This window comes from Otolemur garnettii, unplaced genomic scaffold, assembly GCF_000181295.1.
Source record: "Otolemur garnettii isolate 467f Iridium unplaced genomic scaffold, OtoGar3 scaffold00031, whole genome shotgun sequence".
Taxonomy (NCBI): Eukaryota; Metazoa; Chordata; class Mammalia; order Primates; family Galagidae; genus Otolemur; species Otolemur garnettii.
In genome coordinates, this window is record NW_003852426.1 from 16,287,979 (window position 1) to 16,309,835 (window position 21,857).

General features: G+C 45.8%; 1 protein-coding gene across 2 annotated transcripts in view; it reads right to left on the reverse strand.

Annotated features, from left to right (window-relative positions):
• Positions 1 to 3,733: 3,733 nt before the first annotated feature.
• CLIC5 (chloride intracellular channel 5) overlaps positions 3,734 to 21,857 on the reverse strand; it is a 150,756-nt gene continuing 132,632 nt past the window's right edge. For both annotated transcript variants that reach the window (XM_003789238.2, XM_003789237.2), the window contains exons 5-6: positions 10,744 to 10,928; positions 3,734 to 5,145 (exon numbers count right to left, since the gene is read on the reverse strand). In XM_003789238.2, the coding sequence (XP_003789286.1) occupies positions 4,978 to 5,145; positions 10,744 to 10,928 (353 nt within the window). In that variant the 3' untranslated portion in view covers positions 3,734 to 4,977. The remainder of the gene's footprint in view (positions 5,146 to 10,743; positions 10,929 to 21,857) is intronic.

Below are 21,857 nucleotides of genomic sequence, written 5' to 3' on the forward strand. Positions count from 1 at the left end.
GCTCACAGCAACCTTAAACTCTTGGGCCCAGGAGATCCTCTTGTCTCAGCCCCCTGAGTAGTTGGGGCAACAGGTACCAGTCACCATGCTGGTTTTTTATTGTTAGTAGAGATGGGGGGTCTCACTTTGCTCAGGTTGGTCTTAAACTCCCGAACTCAGGTGATCACCCTCCTTGGCCTCCCAGAGTGCTAGGATTATAAGGGTGAGCCACTGCTTCTGTTTTTATTTGCTTTTGATTTTTAAGAGGAATGAACATATTTTCTTTTATAATGGGAAAATAAGATAATCTTATGTGGGAAAGGAGATATTTATACTTATCATTTAGAAAGTCACAGGATAGCTGGGTGTTGTGGTGGGCACCTATAGTCCCAGCTACTTTGGAGGCTGAGGCAAGAGAGTCACCTAAAGATATCCCTGTCTCAAATAATAAGACTCATGACCACTTTTATAGTATTTGAAAATAAACCAACTTTATTTGAATCTGTCAATACCAATCAAGACTGGAAAACAAATTTATAATGGGTCAGATTCATAAGGAAAACACTCAGCAGTATCTTCATTAAAAAGCATTTCACATGTATTAAGGCTGGAAAGCAAGTCTTGTTATTTTATCACCACAGTTAAAGGTCTTAAGAAAAGCAAGTAACCATTATTTGGAGTGTCCTTATAAAATGAGATGCCTGTTCTTTTACAAAAGCTAGGCAACTTTTGCTAAATTAGTTAACTCTCCAGCTTATAAAATGGGACAACCAAGTGCCAAGGAAGTAAGACAAAGTCAAACATTAATATGTCATATTAATATTAAATATATGCACAGTCAATATCATGAAATTTCCAACTCTGCGTGAATACAATTAGAGGATTGGATCCTTAAAAGCATGTTTTGCAAAAAAACAAAGGAAAAAGAAACAAGATTGCTTTTATAGAAATATAGATTAGCACAAACCTTATATTGAGACAATATTTTATTTCCTTTTGGTTGCAGAGGGAATATGATCTATTTCCTTAAATAACATTAAATGAAATCATGCACACTTTGGATCCTACTTAATGATGAAATGAAAGCATCCTGAAATGAAGCTGGGAGAAGAACACTGCCATGGGGAGAAGAATGTGCGTTGATAGAAGACAATGGAGCTGTGTGCAGGGCGTCCTGATCACTGAAGTTTTCCTAAGGTCAGAACTGAGGTGCTTCACGTGCACACTTCTTTCTCTAATGCTTTCTTAGGATTCTCTTGAAAGTCATATAAAAAATTAAGAAAGTGATCCCTTGGGAATCATGGAACTTTGTTTTAACTATGAGTTAATGTTTCCTTCTCAGGGAGACACCAGCATCTTGATTCACTACGTGATTGAGGGGACCCCTGGTCAGTGGGCATTGAGGTGAATCACAGAAGCACGACTGGATCCCTGCTGCTTCTGGATCAATTTAATTTTAGACATAGACTCTCCCAGTGATTGTAAACTCTCTCTAGATAAACCTGCTCCTTCCTGTCTCTGCCTTCCCCCTAATCCTGTTTATACAGGTCTGGTGCTTCTTGGGACTCTCAGATGGTCAAGGTCTATTCTAGGCATGAGCCACCTGGTGACAATTTTAAGATGCTTGGTACTGTCTGTCTGCAGAGTGGCCACAGGGCACAGGTGCTGTGAAAAGTTTTGTTGGTTCATTCAGCAGATGCCTGGAAATGCAGCCCAGGAAATTGATAAAAAGGTCAAGATCCTCACTGACTCCACTAGCACAAGAATGGCACCAAGGACATTGCTATTTTCTGGAAAGCTGAAACTAGTTTGGGATCATGTGGCCCAAAAGGAGATCAACTGCACTTCTAACTTTTCAAGTCATTTGTTTGGTGCCAGGTGACTCTAGCCCTTGTTTAAAAGACTGTCATACTCAAATATTCAAATCACTCTGTGACTCTGAATTCATCAGGCATTTGACTCCCTTTGTCAATGGATGGAGAAACTTTGCTCTGCATCAACCCAGAGTTTCAGGCACGAAACTCCTATTTGGCGCCTTCTTTCTGGACCAACCGCAGAGACAGGCAGAACAGAATGGAGGGGTGAATGCAGCTCAGCCCTTCTGAGTCTGACTCTTGCTTCTCTGCCTGGCTCCCACTAACCTACCCCACAGAAAAAATGACTTGGAAGTCAACATCAAGAAGTCAATACAAAATATTAATAAAATAGGATCTCAGCACAGAGCCCCCTTCTGTGCCACAGAAAATCTTTCTGAGGGATCCATACTCCTTCTGGATCAATTACAAGGATAGCTCCTGTCCTGGGAACACAGGTCCAAACTGCAAATCCTTCAGTATGCCCTGAGTTGGTTCTTGGGACACGTAAGGACCTCAGCACAGTGTTGCTGAGATATGGCATGCTGCACAAGTGACTAGTCAGACCCCAAGCTCAGAGAGGCTGAAGGATATGGGAAAAAATCTCTTTTGGAAAAAAAAATAGGTTATATTATTAATATTATTGTTATTTAATATACTATGATAAATCTGGTCATAAGATACAACTCTCAGTTAATAGTCACTTACATTACATGATAATCTGCTGAAATACAAAGAATTTCTGAATTAAGTAACCAAAGAGCCTCCCTTCCGTAACTCCTTTCTCTCTTTAAAATGATTATAATTGATCCTACCACACCCCCCTCAGTGCCTTAATATTGTTATTTATATAAAACTAGCTCAATCTTAAAAGGAACATCTAGAAACAACAATATTGATTTTGTGTGGCCTGTTTGTTTTTAAAGACTCGCCAGTTGCCGAATTCTGAATATCAAATCAGAGTCCCTAATATCCTGCCAGCCCTTCTGGGGTGCAGCTCTCCCCGGAGCCCCGTTCTGTTTTCTCTGCCTGGGTTGGCTATGCTTCACAGATGTATTTCCTGAACAGCCCAACTGTGCATCTCAGGAAGGTAAACTGCCTCTTAGGTCATCTGCCCGTGCTGCAAATTTGGAAAAGGATTTCTGAGTACAACAGGATTTCACACTATTAAAAGGCCTTTGGGATCATTTGAGCCCTCATCCCCCAAGAGGCCAGTTTGGGGCTTTTCCCTACAGTAAAAAGGCCTGTTTCCTTACCAGTTCTCCTTTTTAAACATCTCCAGAGGCAAAGTTTCCAGGGAGACCTGAAAAGGTTCCATTAGAGGTGAAAAATGAATCGACTCATTCTGCCTTTTCAAAGCATCCTCAGGCTTATAAAGTGTCCTACCGAGAAGTTTCCTCTTCCTCCCTGGGCTCTGGGAGGCCTTCTGCCTCCTCCCCTGTTTTGATCAATGGGTCACTTTTTTTCTTCAGAGATCCCTGGAGGGAGGTGGGTCCAGGGAGTGCTTGGGTTAGAAGTTGTTGATGTTTCTATGGAAAGGACCCGTGCTGTCCTGCCCTCTCTGAGAAATGAGCCAAGTCCAGGGGCTTTCCGGTACTTGGGAGCCTCACCCTCTACCAACAGGCAATACAGAAGGAAGGGTTGTTGGAGGTGAGGGCCTGTGCCGGGCGGATTTCTCCCAGGGTGTTCCCTGGGAGAGGGAGTTGATGATTAGTTCCTTTTTCTTAGTTTCCTCTGCCCAGGTCTCAGCACTAGGGCAGGGTAAGCTTCTAAGGAGGCGAAACTTGGAGAGAAGGACTAAGGAGTGAAATATTAGCTAAAAAAAAAAAAAATAACTTTTTTATCATCTGGCAATTGGTAGGAAAGTCTGATGGTAGGAAAATTCACCTAGATGGGTGCATATTTTTCTTTGCTTTCATACCACATGGTTTTCAGGTCAGAAAAGCCCATGGATTTTCTTCCTATGGTATTCCATGATGGTGCCACCTCCTGAAAGTATCTCTTGCTCATTCGAGGCTGCAGCTGACTCAGCTAGTCGTGGCTGCCTGAGAGCATCCAACCTATTCACCCATGTTCAGGAGCAGCTTAGAGAGAGTGGAAGACATTTGGGGCAATTCTTGGGTTCTGACTGTAAGGTTAGTAGTTACATGACATCACTGGCCCAAGACTTCCTTAGATCATGATAGAAGACTGTGGACCAGGGAACATCGGACTTCACAAAGAACTCCTTTACACCCATCCCTCCTCTTACTCCCTTTCTCATAGACCAAAGCCACTCACCCATAAGCACAGTCTAATCCAGGCTTGTAATCTCCCCTGAAACAACTACTCCTAAGCAAGCAAACCCCTTGGCAGGTAGACCCCTGGGGGCCTTTTGGCATCAACACTGCTCCCTCCCTTCCCATTCCCAGTCACTCCATTTGGAATTGCATGCCAATTTCCTTTTCTGGCAAGGTCTGGACAGCTTGAAAACTAGGGGCAGCATTGGCCGGGTGCACAACAGCATTGCAACATTCCCGGCACTGCAGCAAATGGACAATGCATCTGAAGTGACCTTCCAACCTGGCCGTCAGTGCCCAATGACAGAGGCTGGAAGTAGCAAGTGACTGAAGGTATGTTTGCCAGACATCCAACAAGCCCACAGCCAGCTTGCTCAGCCTGCAGTCTCTCTCTTTGTCTCTCCAATAAGGCAAGTGGGTCTCTTTCAATAAGAAGGAACATGGCTTTCTCCTTGACCTTGCAGTTACTGATAAAGAGGAGGTTGGAGAAGGAGCTGGCATTCCATGTTTCTAAAGCATCTGAGAAGGTATTTTGATGTTGGCAGAAGGGGCCAGTGGCAATCCCACATGTGCTCTGTGACACTGACTGACCCCTGATACGCTGAACCCAGATCAGGCCAGCAGGCTGAGAGGTTGACTGTTCCTGTCACTTCCTGTCACTTGTCAGCTTCCTGTGAGAGGGGGCCGGGAGTGGTGCTGACCTTCATGAAAGACAGCAGGCTGGCCTTCCAGTGATGCCAGTGCCATGAGGCCAGGTTTAAAAAGTGTTTTCCAAGGCAATGAGGAAGAGGAGTCTGTGAAGCCGGAGTCCTGTGAGAGTAATCAAGTCCTTCTTCTGCAGCAGGGATGGGGCACGATGGCTGTGTTCAGGATCGGCTGAGACGCTTGGCGACATCGGCGTAGGCCAGCTCGATCTCTTGGTCAGCTGCACAGGTGTTGGTAAACTCATCCCGGGCGTAGGCATTCTTGAGGTACCGCCACAGGCCTGTCATCTCAGCCGGGAAATCATAGTTGCGGTATCTCTTGGCCACAATCTAAAACACAGATGGTACAGGACAGGGGTGGAGTGAAGATATGAAAAAATGAATCAGAAACGGTTAGCAGCCAGCCCAGCAGGAAAACCTCCATGCATCACAACAGGCCGCCAGCAAAATGTCCGTAAGGCAGGGGGGCAGTGCTGCCTTCCTTTTATTCTATTTAGCTTTAATTTCTTAAGTAAATATAATGTGCCCTTTGACCTTAGTGGAATTTCTCCTTGGGAAATAATTATGGTAGCACATAAAGATTTAGCTACACAAGTATGATCCCAGAACTAGTTTGAATAACAAAAAAAGTGGGGCACAGCACCAATGCCCAACAATGCCTAAACAGGTGAACACCTCATTGCCGTACACACGGTGGCGTGCTGGGGGCTGTTAAAAATGGCGCTACTGAGGGAAAGGCAGGGAGCTGGGAAAGTTTTCAAATGTAAGTATGGAATAAATTTGGAGAAATTTGTAGGATGACTAGAAGTATATACACCAATGTGTTATCAGTAGTTACATTTAATTGATAAATGATACATAATTTTTTTTTTCTTTCCCTTAACTACTTTGTTTTACATAAGTGTTCTTATTTTTAAAAGTTTAAAAAAAAACATAAAGAGTAAGCTGGCTGTTGGAACGTGTGTGTAGGTTCAAGTTAGATGGATGAGTGAGCAAATAGTGGTTTCTACACATATTCTCTCCCAGGTTCGCCATACTCAGGGAGATGTAGACGAGGAGAGTTCTGGGCAAGGTTGTATTGAGAGAAACAGTAGCTTAAAAGTGGTTAAGTGTGGGCCCTGGATCTCAGCCGACTGGATTTGCAATCCTGACTCCACTTAACAGCTGTGTGACCTTGGACAAACTACTTGACCTCTCTGAGCTCAATTTCTTTATCTCTAAAATAGAGGTAATAACAAGAGCTACCTTAGAATAATAAGTTAGCTAATATACATAAAACATTTAAAGAAATGCCTGGCACATAGTTAAGACCTCAACAAACATTAGCTATTATTATAATTCATTGAGACCCAGTCTCTGCCTGTCTCTATGCAATTTCTTCATGGGTTAAAGAGTTCTCCCTAGCCAGGGTGGCTTCATGGACACGTGACCTGTGCAGTCTCAGCAGGCCTAGTACTCACGGGCCTTGCTCTTGGTTTAATGCTCTGGTGTCAACGTGTGAAAATTCTTAATAATTTTTTAACAAGGACGCCCTGTTTCCACTGTGCACTAGGGCCTGCACATTAGCTGGTCCTGCCTCCAGCTGGGGCAGGGTAGCACAGACTAATATTATCCTGCTCTGACTTGTGACACCTTCCCTCGCTTTCTTTTCCAGAGACAGACCCAGATCACTGGTCCTCAGATCCTTCTTCTCAGAGAACCCCTAGATCAGCCACTCTGGCTTCCATCCATATTCACTGCAGAGCTGACGATGTGCAGAGTTGCCCAGAAAGTGGTTCGGAATGAAGGACAGTGATGAGCTATTGCAGAGAAAGCCCACGCTCACAGATGTGTCCACATTCCCACAGACATTCGGGAACGTCTTTTCCTTTCCACTCCGTGCTCCCAGGCCCGGGTCGCACATCCATGACACCACTGTGCTATCTCTATTCTGAACTCTGTTACTGCTTTAGCACCCTTTCTTGCTTCTCTGGCTGTGAGTAGTGTGAGGATAGGGACCACAGCATCTTCCTCTTGCCCCGTCACCCCAATAATCTCGATAATGACGTTGAGCAGAGGAACGACAACAGCAAACTTGTACTGTGCAAGCTGTTCCAGGTACTGCTTTAAGCACTCTGCACGCTAATTAAATCTCTGAAGAGCCCTCTAAGTGAGAGTCAATTATATTCTGATTTTACAGATAAGAAAAGTAGAGATTAAATAAGTAGGGATTCATTAACCTGTTGCATTTAATCTTTACAATCTTCAGTTATGCTAATATCAGACAAGGGGCATCTAGGGTCATATGTAAATAAAATCACATAATTTTAAAGGCTGAAGAGCCTTAGCAATGAGCAAACTGAAGCCATGAGAGATTAAGTGGCTTCTGTAATGTTACAAAAGAAATTAATTTAACCAATATCTGTGGAGTGACCACTAATACATATCAGCATTTCCTGCTTTCTAATCCATAGTTCTTTCCACGTTGCTGCTCAGTCCTACTGTTAATAACAAAAAGTGGGTCTGCTCAGACTCCCTTGTGTGCCAGTTATTAATCTATTGTTTCTTATCTGCAAACCCCCCCCATTTGCTTCTTTGTGATGCTGGGGCTGGGACTGTGCCGACCCCATCTCTGCTTTGCCAGTGGGGCTTACTAGGCTCTGCTGAGAGGAGTCAGGAGAAGGAGGCTGCAGGGGCAGAAGGGAGGGAGGAGCCCCCTCCTGCCAGCTTCCCCTTCCTGCGGGAGTCTCTGTTGCCTTCCAGGAGCAGAGCTGAATCCAGTTTGGTGTCTTGACAACACTCCTAGAACCAGCTTCATTACTCCCGCTCAGAGCAGCCAGCACATAACAGGGTTCCCACTGGGTGTGGGGGGGCACCAACATGAGTTTGGACACTGGCACCAGCTGGGCAGCACTTCCAGGTTCGGCTCTGCTTGGCCCTAAGTTTCCAAGATTTAATAATTCCAGCCTCTTCCCTCATTCCCCCTGTCCCAGGGGGAGTTGCTGCCTCCTGAAAGCAGAACCCCCAGGTACATTTCGACTTTCCAGCTCTCAGTATGTAGTACTTCTTCCTTTTACATTCTCTCCATTAAAATAACTGGCTTGACGTGGCTGCCAAAAAAGCCATGGCACACTCTGTGGCTTAGATGTGGCTAACAAGCGGCCGTAGGGGTGACGGAATCAGGGTCCTCTGACGGAGCGGTCACGCGGAGCACTGTGGAGCCAGCACTCGCCACCAGTCCCAGTCTCCCTCTGTGCACTGCAGGATGCGGGTCTTTTGGGTTGGCCCAAGTGCCTTTGAGAAGAGGGTATCTTGGCCAAAGAGCAGGAGCTCTGGCCCAATTTGCCACAGTGGATGGAAGTCGCCCACAATAAGGCAAAGTGATCCTTGCAAAATATTTTTCACAATCACAGACTGATTCAGAGAGCAGCCTCAAGTCATTCTGTGCTGAAATTTTCTTTTTAGGTATAGAATATTAGCTTTAAGACAACAGAATTGCAGTTTATGTGTATATATTCATGTTTGTGTCTCCCTTCCTGTTTGTTTCAGGGGAGGTCCAAGGTCACTATGCCAGGCAAGGGTCCCCATGCTATAGATGCCTCTCCCTGCCCACAATGGGGCACTCTGGGCCTTGGCTGCTGAGTTGGTCACTCCCTGACACGTTGGCTTGACTTTGGGAGATGAAAACTAGAGGGGAGCTAGACCATGAAGTCTCAAAGCAGACTCTCAGTGAGGGTCTGGGCCACAGCAACTCAGCTGCCAGGGATGGAGGTGAACCTGAGATCAGGGTAGGACAGAGAGGAAGAGCGAGCAGAAAGCCCGTGCCAATTCTCATGTGGAGCTCTGAGCCTGCAGCAGCCTCCAGGCCCACGCTCCGGGTTCACTCTTCCATGGGAAAGCAGTCAGCTCTCTTGGCCCAGATTGAATTTTGGCATCTGAAGCCAACCTGGAGGCCTGGCTTGGCTGTCCTTCAGTGTTTTGCCAGGTCCCTGGGATCTGATAAGCTGGATCAGCAGAGATTCAAGGAGACAAGAGCTGAGGCCTGACCTCTGTTCCCTCCGAGGCATCTTTCTCTGATCCCCAGCTTCTCTGAGTGAACGACCCCTGGAACTTCCTCCAAGGACAGGAGCTTTCCTTGCTCATGTAGGGCTGGAAGGCGCTGAGGAAACCACAGGATAAAGCACAAGGCTTGGGGGATCCATTTGCTTACCTTATTCAACAAAGGATTCTCGAGTGGATAGTTAGCACATGTTTGAGTAAAAGAGAAGGAAAGAAGGAGAGAAGGAGGAAAGGAAAAAGAGGTGAGAAGGAATGCTGTCCACTTCTCTTTAGGCACAAGAAAAATGGATCCCCGCCAAAATTAAATGACTTGCCCTTGCTCAAGTGGGTTGGCAGCAGGTATAGGGCTACTACTTGGGTGCCCTGAGCTTTTCCTTGTATCACTGTGACACACTGTGACTCAACTGGAATTATGTCATCCCTAGTGGTGTGACTTGATCCTCAGAAAAGGAGAATAAGGGATGGTTTGGCAGGTGGTGCACTTGGTAATTAATAACTTCAAAGACACCTAGTTTGGCTGGACCTACAAGTGACCATTGGCTTTGGCCCCATTCATTGCCACTGTACATATTAATAGGTTGTATTTGACCACCCCATTAGCACCGGCATGCATGATTCCCAGCTCTGACGGAGGCCCATGGGAACAGCAGTGCACACACAGCTAAGTGATTTCTACTCAAGCTCGTCTGTGCTGTGATTGGAAGGAAGCCAGCACTTCTGGCCGAGAACTTCAGCTGAAAACCAATACGCATATACCTAGATGATAAGTGATTTAATCAGATTCTTCTCAGTGAAGGGTAGAAATAAACTATGTATCATAAAGTTATATACCAGGTGGTCAACTGATCAATCTACGAATATTTATTAAAGGATTACCATATTCTTAGAGAGGCTCTGTCCTCATGGAACTTATTTTCTGACTGAGATGTTATCGCATAGACAGGTGTAAAAGCAGAAACAGTGTGGCTGGCTGATACTAGACTGGCGAGGTAGGAAAGGATGTGAGAAGAGATGTTAGCTCAGGGAACTTAGGTGGATACAGCCGCTGTCTTCAGATGAAAGGAAGGAGAGCAGAGCCATTCGGTGTTGCTCTAGGGAACAAATGGGTAGCAGGCAGGCACACTCAGCTCAGCATAATGAGGGAAGCTTTAACAATCAGAACTTTCCAATGTGGCAGGGCTGGCTTGTTAGGCAGAGGGCTCGTAATCCCCAGAAATGGGTGATCACAGCTTTGCAAAAGACTGTCACGGACATAGTGAAGCCAGTCCTGGTTGGGGTAGGAGATTGTTTTGGATGACATCTAACCATCCTTCTTTCCAGCTCTCAGATCCTAAGACATGTTGTACAGGACAGGATCACATTCCTTGTTGCAGACAGTCAGCAAGTGCACTGATAGCAAGAAAGTGATATCACCACTTGCAGCCCTTGTCTCCTCAATTGATAGATGGGGAAGATGAAGCCTGCCTACCCTAGAAAGCTGCTGAATGAAGTGAGAGTGTGGATCTGGGTACGAAGAAAACGTGAATGAAGGGTACATTGAATAGAGAGAGGTTGTGGGGTGGCCAGTGAAAGCCTATCACCTCCATAGTGATACAAGCATGTCCAATAAAGACGATCACACCTGTTATATATGGGGCCCTTACAATATGCCAGGTGCTTGAACACCATATTTACTCTCTCAGTAACCCTTGAAGTAAGCAGTCTATGCCTATTTTATAAATGAAAACTGAAGCTAAGAGAGGCTATAAAGCCAGCAAGAAGTGGAGGCTGACCTTGGGCCCCTGTCATCTGACTTCAGGTCCAGGCCTTGGACTAGCAGGTGGTACTGTCCTTGACCCATCCACACAGGTGACCTGGGCCCAAGAGAACCTGCAGGTAGAGCTCGCTCACCTTGACCACATGGAGCTTGGGCAACAGATTGCAGTCGGCCAGGGTCAGCTCATCCCCATCCAGGAACTTGCGCCGGGACCCCTTGTCGTCATCCCCACGAGTGTTGGCATCGATCTCCTCGGGGAGAGGGGTGTTCAGGTAGTCATCCAGCTTCTTCAGAGCCTTGGTCAGGCCTCTCTCCAGGGCTGGCATGGAAGAGCAAAGGAAGGGTGGTTGGTTAAACTTCGTGCTAGTGGATAGAGTCACAGAGTCTTCAGAGTGGAGTACCTCATCTGCAATCCTGTCCCCTTTGTCATGTGTCCTGCAGATACGAGGGGGATGTTGCCTTCTGGAGGCAAAGCAGAGAGGATATCCTCTTGCTCAGTTTTTCCCAAATGTGCTTTCTGTAAGGCACTCCTCACATAACTCGCTTTTGTCTTTTCACAGGAGGCCTTTTGTTTGAGACAATGGAATGACACTAGCCCAAGATAAATCTATTGAAATCTTACTGGAATGTTTGAAAACTGGCTGGAGGTTGGACACGGTTTCTCAATACTTCCTTCTGCCTGGTGTGGCATTTGAACTTCATCATCTGCTTTGAGTTTCCAGTTTGGGAGAATAGAGAAAGCTGGGCTGGGAAAAATGCTTGGATTCCCTTTAGTGATTGTCTAGACTGTGCTGGGACTGTAAGGCCATTCAAAGGCAATGGCAGGGGACGGGGACTAAACAGTGCTTATTATGCTTACCCTGAAGCACTTGTGATTTAAACTAGGCTTTGCTTACTCATAGCCCTCTCCCCTTTCGATTGTGGGGATTATGGTAAAATTTTGATGATAATGAAAAAAGGACGAATCAAATATTGTGCCTACAAAATTTGGCCAACTGATATCATCCAAGGGAAAGAGAAATATAGGAAATGGGACATTACAGGTTCTGATTCCAAATGCTCTTTGGAGACCCAAGCAGGCCACTACACAAGTCTGTGCCCAAGTCCCTAGGTATGGGAACTGTCATTAAATTTGGGGAAGAGGCCAAGAACAGCAACTGAAGCTCCTTACGGGGATAGTTCTGGATAAATTTCAACCACCTCTCTACTGCTTTCTTGAGTGGAAGAGCTACAGCTGGGCAGTGGGAGTGGTTGTTGTCTTATGTCACAACAGTGACATGCCACGTCACATGCGCAAGTCGATCCATTCAGAGGACATTCTCTGTGCACCAGTCTCATCACAGGGGTGTGTGTTTGAGATGGGGAATAGGAAGACTGGAACGGTGGTAATTATGGCAGAGAGAGGAGGAGACAAGGCAGCAGGGATAGGGCCATGTAGTCTGGAGCTCACCTGGGTTTAAATTCTGACCCTGCCCAAGGTGGATTCACTATACAGTTGCTGAGCTTTGAGGTTCCTTGATTGCCTGGGCCCCTTCCAAGGACTTAGGCTTGACTTTAAAAAGTCATTTGTACTTATTGTATTGTCTTCAGTTCCCACAAATCCCACATATGTCCCTGATTTTTGCCACTTAGGCGGGACTTTGGGCAAAGTTTTCAACTCTGCTGAACTTTGAATTTCTCATTTCAAGAATGGGAGTAAAGATCTCTACTCCTGATTAGACCACTGAGAAAATTAACTCGGGTAATGCCTGGAAAGTGCCCCATACAGTGCCTGGCCCATATTAGGACATTATTAATGGAAGTTGTTGCTATTACATTACCAAATATGGAGTCGTCCTGCTGGCTTTTCCTGACCCTATACCTTGGTCAACGTATTCCTGAAAATTCCAAGGTGCAGCAAAGGACAGAAAATTTGAAGAGGGCTCAAGATGGTGCCCAAGTCCCTAGAGAGGGAAGTCAACACTCTAGAGCTTTATGCCCCTTACTTTTTGCTGTTCAGCCAGAGCCCATATTTAACGTATAGCTTTACGCTCCTCTGGAACCCTCCTTGGTGACAAGCTGTATTGACGAGCACAGCCAGAGGGATCAAGATGCAACATGCCTGTATACTAAAACACAGCCTGGTGTGGGGCTCACGCCTGTGATCCAAGCACTTTGGGAGGCCAAAGAGGGTGGATCAGCTGAGCTCAGGAGTTTGAGATCAGCCTGAACAAAGGGGGATCCCATCTCTACTAAAAGTAGAAAAATTAGCCGGGTGTTGCAACAGGCACCTATAATCCTAGCTATTCAAGGGGCTGAGACAAAAGGACATATTGAGCTCAAGAAGTTGAGGTTGCTGTGAGCTCTGACACCAGGGCACTCTACCCAAGGTGACAGAGTGAAACTCTATCTCAAAGAAACAAAACAAAACAAAACAAAAATGCCCCCAAACACGGCCATGTTATCAAATCACGAATGGCTCACCATCCATTCTGTGCCAGTTCTTTCCTCCCGCCGGCCCATACATTCCTCTGACCCTGACTCAATCAGGCATCTATAGAGATTAATGATCTCTTTAGGCTGATGGCACCTAGGTCATAAAACAATTTATGTTGAACTTTCTGCTCTGATAGGAGTAAGGAGGATGTGAAAGAAACCAGACTTGGGACAAGGAGATGTTAATTCCTTCAGTGTTTATATTTGAAACTCTCCCTCGGAAAGACTTCCTCTGAGCAGCCAGATGGCATAACCCTCAGGCTCCAGCAAGTGAGCCTGGGGTCAGCACACTCCAAGACTGAGGATCGCTCACATGGCAGGCCTGGTCCTTTAACTGCTTTCCTTCTCTCCCTGCCTCTGCTCCCATAAAGATTTATTCTGTACCACACACCAATGCACTGGGTAAAATATGTGATGAGGAAACAAGGGGAATAGTTCATAAATATCCTCAGCCATATGCAAACAATCTCAAATTTATTTTTCTCTTTTTTAAGGAGGAAAAAAAAAATCCACCCATTCCATGATCACTTCCAGATTCATTGAGGTTGATATTACATAAGACCCAATATTGTTTTCCCGTTGTAGAGAAATAATGACTTGGAAACAGCAATTTGAGCTAAGAAAATAATATATTCTTACTAGGACATGGAGGCTGAATGAGGAGCTGGGAGCCAAGACACTAACCCAGCCTCCAACAAGTTCTTGCAAGCAGAGCTCAGCCCTGTTTGTTGGCAGGCTCGGGGCAGCGCAGATTCTGATGAGCACAAGGCCAGGCGACTCCTGCCTCGGCTCAAAATGCATGTGAGGAGAACAGATGGCAAAGGTGGTCTTTGAAAGGATGGGAGCAGCTCTGTGGGCCCAGGTGGCTGCACGCTCAATTTCTCACGTGTGGTTTTTCTCTGGCACAGTGAAATAAGAACCAAAGGCCCACCTCTGACCACAGTCTGCAGCCTGCACAGTCCGCTCACCTCTCCATGGAGAAGGAGCTGGTGGCCACTGGGTGCTGCCACAGCTGAGCCACCTCTGCCCCGCTCTGTTCCTTTTGTTGTCTAATCCCATTGCCCAGCGCAGCAAGAAGACATGCTCACCACCTTTCTACAGCAAGCCGGGACTGGTTATGCATCATTTACCCACCGTTTAAACATAGGAGGCTGTCGAGATGGGAACTATTATCCACACTCAGTTAGCAGATGAAGAAACTGAGTCTTGGGCTTATCTAAGGTGCACAGGCTTGTGCAGGCACACACACACAGCTGAGGCCTTCAACTGTCCAAACCACTCCTAGGATGTACAATGAAAATGTGCCGTATTTTCTTTTTTTTGAACTGCTATGGGTTTTGCAAACTCCCAGTCCCTGGATAGGAGTGGGCAACAACTTTAATTTAGTACATTCCAGATTATAACCTAGTCTGATATAATAATCAAAATAGTCCCTCTGGAGAATTCTTAGTCTCCTTTGCATAAAAATGCTCTGTTTCTAAGAGAGCAGTGGCCTTCTCTTTTCTTCTCCCTGGACTCATGGGACAGGGGTTGGGGGTGGAAGCTGCAGTGACTTCAAGGGACCAGGGAGAATGGAATTCTGGAATCTCAGGGATTGGAAGCTCATAGGGGCTCGGGTCTCTTCTCAGTATGATTCCTTTATCAGGGTAACCCTGGGGATGTTGGCCCTTGGGAGGGGGTCATAGGTGGGGTGTTAGTCTCCCTCCAAACCCTGGAAGTACCCAAGCAAAGCAACCCATGGGGCTCCTAAACACATCTCTAGTACCCTGACTCTCCTCCCGCTCTCCCTTCATCATCTTCAAATCCCCTGAGCCAGGAGAGGTGGGCTTTCTTTTTATTCTCCTATGTCAAATAGTCCATCAACCACAGAGTAGCAGGGCTCCGACCTAACACTGTCGCTGGTGGAAGGGCTATCTCTACTCGGCAAGCCAAAGCATCCAGGTAAGCTTTTGGGGTGAAAACTGAGAAATAAAAGGATTCAGAAACTCTTAAGACAATGGCTTATGTTATAAGCCTATCTACTTACTGATGAAAAGGCTATTTTGAATATCAGAAGCTGAACACCGCAGATATTAAAATCATGGACTCAGACAAAGAGAAAAAAATATTTTCAAAACATTGGCTCTATTACACATGTTAGGAGCAAAACAAGGCTGTTAGGTTCTAAAACCAAAATTTCTCCCACTCTGCAAGGCCACTCAGGATGCCAAGGACAGTCCCATTGCTCTCAGGCATCCACATGGGCTGCATGTGCTATGGACTGTTCTCAGACACCTGTGCCCCCCTCCAAAAAGGCGGCATCACGGGCTCCTGCCCTGGCTCCCAGCTAATTTGATAACGTATTTGTGTGCTGTTACTAATGACTGATATTAGCTAGAATTCTTGCTACTTTCAGAGTGACCCTGATTGAGTCTAGAAAGTTTTCTCTCAGTAGAGAGCCCACCCTGATCCTTTACATCACGTCTCAGTAACAAGTACAAACTCTGCCTGTCCTTGGGGCTGTTGCTGCCATGTATGTGGTCTGTGGGACAGCGAAACATTTGGATGAAAAATTGAGAGATCCATTTGGATTGTGTCTGTGAAGGAAGAAATACCTAGATATTGAAAAATACCTGGAAGACAGAATGAAGGTTTTGCTTTTCATCTTCTCCCTTGAGATCGGCGCTATCATAAAGGGTGCTTACAAGAAAGGTGCAGCTGTGGTGTGAAGGAGTAGAGGCCACAGTGGAGAGTTTGCTGGCCATCGCATATTCTTGGGGAAAAGACACAAAGATGGCCAGACCTTGTTGACTATTTGATAGCTTAAAACATGAATGCTAATGTGACTAGAACAAAAAACAAATAGAATAATAAAAATTTAGTATCACCCCTCCCTTGCCTGTTTGGACAAGGCATCCTTCCACACCCAGCTATGGGACAGGTGGAAAACTGAGAGCAGTCGAACTGCCCAGGGCCACAGACCCAGGAGTGAGGGGACACTGAAGCCCCAGCAGGGCCCAGGAGAGTTAGGAGGGTGGAGGAGAGGAGGGGACAGCAAGGCTGGCAGAAGTGGAGACGCTGCCACGAGGAGCTCGACTTTGAGAAGAGACAAGGCTGTTTAAGGGGGTTTCAGGAGGTTCAGCTTCGTGCTGGGCAGGGTAAGCAACCCCCATGCCCCTAGAAACTTTAAAGATTTCCATTCACCTCTCAGCTTTCGGAAATTAGTCATGTGGCTTTTCTCAGCTGCTGAAGTTCTTAAACAGAGAGAAAAGGGGCCCAGATACAGTCAGGTCACACGAGTATGAATGACCACACAGCGGTAAAATTGTAAAGCAGGTGGGAGCCGGGGTTCTCCCACCAGCAGTGCCCCTTCTAGAACACACAGCAGGTAAGGGCTGGCTGATCCTCACGGTCCCTTCGTCTCTGAAAGCATGAGTAACCCCAGTCCCCAGACCACACAGAACCAGAAACGGCAGCCAGGTTTCAGGAGATGAGAAGGGGGCTTTCTGGCAGGTCTGGTGGGCCCCCACTGCCATGCCTGGGTGTTCTCATGTCCCTGGTAACTTCAAGGAAGGAATAGAGAGAGCCCAGGGGAGGGGTGCCGGGGGTTCAGAGGACCTGAGATAGCAAACACCGTAGCCGAGAGACACATTCACACCGGCCCTGAAGAGACTTGGGTTTGGAGTTTGCTCCTGGTTATGGCCATTCAGGGTGCTATTAAAGCAACTTCTGTGGTTTGGTGCAAAGTGGGAGAGAATTACAGATGCCTATTATTATTATGATTATAGCTGGAGAACTTAAGTTTATGAAAGGATGGGGCGGGAGGAGAAGACACGGAACGAAAGGCAAGACAGCAAGAGATCAGCTGTCAATTCCAGATCCAGATAATTTTCTCAATCACCTAAAAGCCACTGTAAATTCAAAGCTCTAGTGTTTGAAGTAAAGCTTATCTGAACATCCTACAACTTCGTATGTCCAAGGGGAATCCCGCTGAGCTCACAGGACCAGGCTCATTTTTGCATTTTCCAACACGTTTGGGATCTAAATTTGCCTGGATTCATCTCTCCGGGTTTGGTATTGTTCTCTCCAGGCTACAAGGGTGTGTCTAATTCTCTTGGTTTGATACTTGAGAATTCATGTCCAGCTTTGGCAGCAGACCAAGGACACTGGACTTGGCTTCAGAGCAGAGAGAAGGAAGTTGTCAAATTGGCTCTGGCTGTGAAAGATCCAGGGGCTCACACGTGGGAAGCGATTCCCAGGCCTCCGTTTCTAGGCACTGGTGAAAACAGGAAAGGAGGAAAGACAAACAGCGGTTTATGAGAAAGCAAAATGCAATGGCAGCTTCAACAGATTCCCCACTGTTCGCTCGTGGGGCGTCAGCTGGGCTCGAGAAGAGTCTGCCGCATAGGCTGCCGTGGGTATTATTTATTTGTTCTAGAAAGGATTTCAGCCTTGGAAGGGAGGATGAATTAAATGACAGACTCCTAGAGTTCTGCCCAGTAAGAGGCCAGTAAATGATGCTTTATTCCAAAGCTAGGGCTCAGGTCTTCTAACTACAGTGGGTTAGAATATACATGGGACACTGCCAGGTGCGCCCCAGGCCCCTTTTGGTGGAGAGAATCCCTGAATGAATGGGACACTTTCTGATATGTTCCAAAGAGTTTAGGGACTTTTCCTTAAGGAAAAGATATATTTTCCATACACCTTTCTTCCACAAACTTTATAGGGGATCCTTTTCCATATAGCCAAGCAACCTTAAATTTTGCTTGTGTTCAGAAGTACTACACCAAAGAACAAAAACAAAACCCATGATATACATAGATAGATAGATAGATAGATAGATAGATAGATAGATATTTTTCAATTTGAAAAAAAGACAAGAAGAACCTCTGGGTAGTATTTAGCTCTGTTTAAATCATTAGCATGGTAAAGAATTTAGGGCAACTCCAGCACGCCTAGTGTATAATTTTTATTTTTAAATAAGAAAGGAGGGATGGACAATGCCAGATCCAGATAATTTTCTCAATTACCTAAAAGCCATTGCAAATTCAAAGAGAAGGATTGTCACTTAGGTCTGCAAATTTGGGTTTCCTTTCATGTACACAATCTGTACGTGTGAGCTCCCCAAACACTTATCAACAGAAGGAAAAAGAGGGGGAAGCAGAGAGATGGAGAGGGAGACCCTGAGACAGAGAGAGACTGAATTCAGGAGGGAAGTGCTGAGAGTCTCCAGGGGGAGGGCGGAGCTAGCTGGGGCCCCCGGAGAATGTGTTCCCGATTAGGGAACCCACCTCGGAATTTAGCCGTGGGGCAGAGGCGACCCCTTCTGGCCTGTCCTTCGGCAAAGCAAACTCCTTCGTTTCCCACAGAGAACATGTATGTGTGTTTTCTATTAGGCCTTCCAGAAACTCATAAATGGTTGTACAACCCATTGTGCTAATAGAAAGAACGACATAAATGCTGACTGAAGCCATTAATGCTGCCGTCATTGATGTGGCAGACTGAGTCAGGCTGAAATCTGTGAGTTTTTTATGGTTACTTCATAACAGGTTATTTTTAAGAATCAGGCCATAGATTAGGTTTAATGTCTGTGTTCAAACATTTGGAACGAGCCAGTCAAGGGACACTCTAACTTTATCTCAACCATTCTGGGGTTTTGACCTAGGGACTTTTTCAACTCTGCCTGCCCCCAGACACTTTAGCTGACGTGATTAACCACATTGTGTCTGGCTTCATCCTCTAATGGCTACATCTGTTGTCTAGAAGACATTTACAGATTTAAAAACTGCCTCCTGGCCACCTCACCTCCAAATCTATAATGAATTGGTTCTGGTAACTCTGGGACTATCCTATGAATCCCCTTCCAGTCACCCATTCCTTCATTCAGCACCCACTATGGGACAAGTTTGGTCCCCCTTAACCCACATGGATCACTGGGTCAGGACTCTGACAGTGAACCTGGGGACTGCTGGGTATACTTAGGGAAACACACGGTGTAGTCATTCAGTGAAGATTCACTGGTTTAGGAACTGATTTGACCACCATCTCTAAAATGACCTTTTGTTTAAAAACTTGGTACCACATACATTAATGCATAATGGATTACATTAAATGTGTGAGGTGCACAAATCAATGTCAGCATGCACAGACCCCGGAACCAGCTGGCTGTGTTGGGGTCCTGGCTCTGGTGCATACAAGCTTAGATGTGTTGCTCGACCTCCTATGCCTCAGTTTTCTTATTTGTAAACCAGAGATAATACCACAGCATACCTTACAATGCTGCTGGGAGTAGGAATCCAGCCAGCACCTGTCGAGAAGGCTTAGCTCGGTGTCTGGCATACAGCAGGTGGTCTTTACGTGCAATGTGCACATGCTGATGTATGGGAGTCAAAGCGCACAAAAAAGCCAGCACATTCCTAAAGCTGCAAGAAAAATGTGGCTCTTGCTTCTGTTCCTGCTTGAGAAATATTGGGCTCACCTAGTCCTCTGCCCTGAGGAAGTCACCCCAGACACATTATGCAGAGTCTTTCCTTGAGTTTCATAAACACTAATACGAACAGGAATATTCACCTGGTCCTTTTATTCTGACTCTATGGCCATAATCACGGTCCCACCGTGGTAAACCTTCTTCCTGAGACTGGTGGAATGGGCCAACCTTAAAGGTTGGGGTGCCCCATCCCTTTCAGAATTCCCTAGATATGCTCTACTTATACCCAGACCTCCCCCCACCCCTTGCTCAGAGCCATTCCCTGGCTGCCCCTCATGTGTCCCCATGTGAATTACAGTGAAGCGGGAGAAGCTCCCCACTGGCTGTCTTAGCTGCACGGCTTTTACTACAGTCCTATGTCTTCTAAAGTTTGAAGTAGAGTGTTGTAAATTAAACGTGCAATGCTATACTTCTGTTTCCTAAAATACAGGCGAGATAATGACTCAGATTTTGTCAAACCCAAAGGAGAATTTGAAATAATGTGTCTTTTTTGGCAATGACTAAATCAGATATTTTCACCATAGGGGGAAAAATTACCTTAACTTAAAAGTGAATTATATGCAAGAATCCTCTTTCCCCCTTCTTTGTTACTAATAGAAAACAGAACCCAGATTTTTTTTTCAGAGTAGCAATGTGCCCACTCAAATACTCATCTTGCCAGACTCCCGGACTTCCAGCGAGGGCAGGCTGAATGGCCGAGTTACGGCAAATGAGACACAGTGAAGTCTGGGAAAGACAAGACAAATGCAGCTGGCACTGCTTGGAACTCAGATGTAATGTCTGGAAGCAGAGCAACCATCGTGTGACACGAAAATAAAAATCATACACTACCTCTGGTGATTAATGAATTGAAGGAGTGGAATCCATGACTCTTGTAAGCAACTACTTTTGCCTGGAACTCTCTAGTCACTGGACTTCTTGTTAGGTGAGAAAAACAAACTCCTACTAAGAAGTAAACATTTATCAAGAGTGCCTAGAACAGGGCATGGCTCGTGGTAAAATGAGAGACAGGTTTTATTGTAAAACAAAAGAAGTGTTTGCTTTAGTCGTGGTAATCAAGTTTCTATTACATACAGCCAAATCCAACCTTTGCCAGTACACATAGGTCTTGCCAATATTTCATCATTCCATTTTTATTCTAGCACCTTGCACAGTGCCTATTATTGAATAAGTATTTGTTGAACAAATGAGCTATTCAGTGGAGTCTGAGAAAAGATGAGGGACGCCAAGGTCATGTGACTCTGTGTCTCTATATGCTTATGTAACTGGCTTTAACTCTTCAGAGGACCTACAGTGGTTTCCTTTCTTTGTATAATGATAACATTCCGTCTCTTAAGGAATAAATGAAGGGATTCTGATAGTTGGGTCTGAGATGCCCTCCCAGCCATTTCGTCATCAAGCCCAAAGGTAAACATACCTGCACCTCTCAGCCAAATGACCTAGTTTGACCCAAGGCAGGGCCAGACCCAGGCAAAGTGTTGAGGGAAATTTACCTTTGGGGTCCCCACAATGGAAACAAACATGAATAAGCATCACCACAAACCTTAATGGGCACGTGACCGTCAGAGAGTTAGAGCTGAGTGCTGCGGGCCTGAGAGGTCATGTGGTTCAAACCTCCCTCCCACAAAATATTCAGGAATGGACAGGGCTCTGTGCATGAGCCCTGAGAAACGTGTTTACTATGATCCAGATCATTAAATGCTTCTTCCATTAGGGTTCTTAGAAAAATAATTTGACCTGTGGCTTCTCGCTGAAAGAACACAAGAATTTAGCCTTCCAGGTTTTCTCTTTTGACTCTCGGTAAAGTATCACCTTTAACACCAAATATAATTTCCCTTGAATGTAGGTATAAAAATAAAGGTGAAAAGAAAAATTCCACTTAAGAAAACACCATCGCACCGATAGCCCTAGTGAGGGGAACTGCTCAGATTTCCACACTTCTGAGATGATTCAGATTTTTCACCATGAAGCTTCATTTTATCTAACTGAGGTTACAAAAGCAAAATACGTTCTCAGGCAAAAGACAGGTCTTGTCACAGAAAGACTAAGGGAGTTGCAAAGAAATAGAACCTGGAGCACAGACGGGCCTGCAAAGTGAGAGGAGGCTTTTAAAAACTGAGGGTTCCAGGGAGGGATAGGACTGCAGCTGGAGGAAGCTCCCTCGACAATGACCAGTCGGGGCAGAGACAGGGGGCAGCTTTTCAGGTAAAGGCACAGAGAGGGTCTGGGCATCTGGAAGAGTTCCAGGATATGATCCGTTCATAGAGCCCCAGCTTTGGGTCGGATGCTGGGCTGCCTCTGAGGATG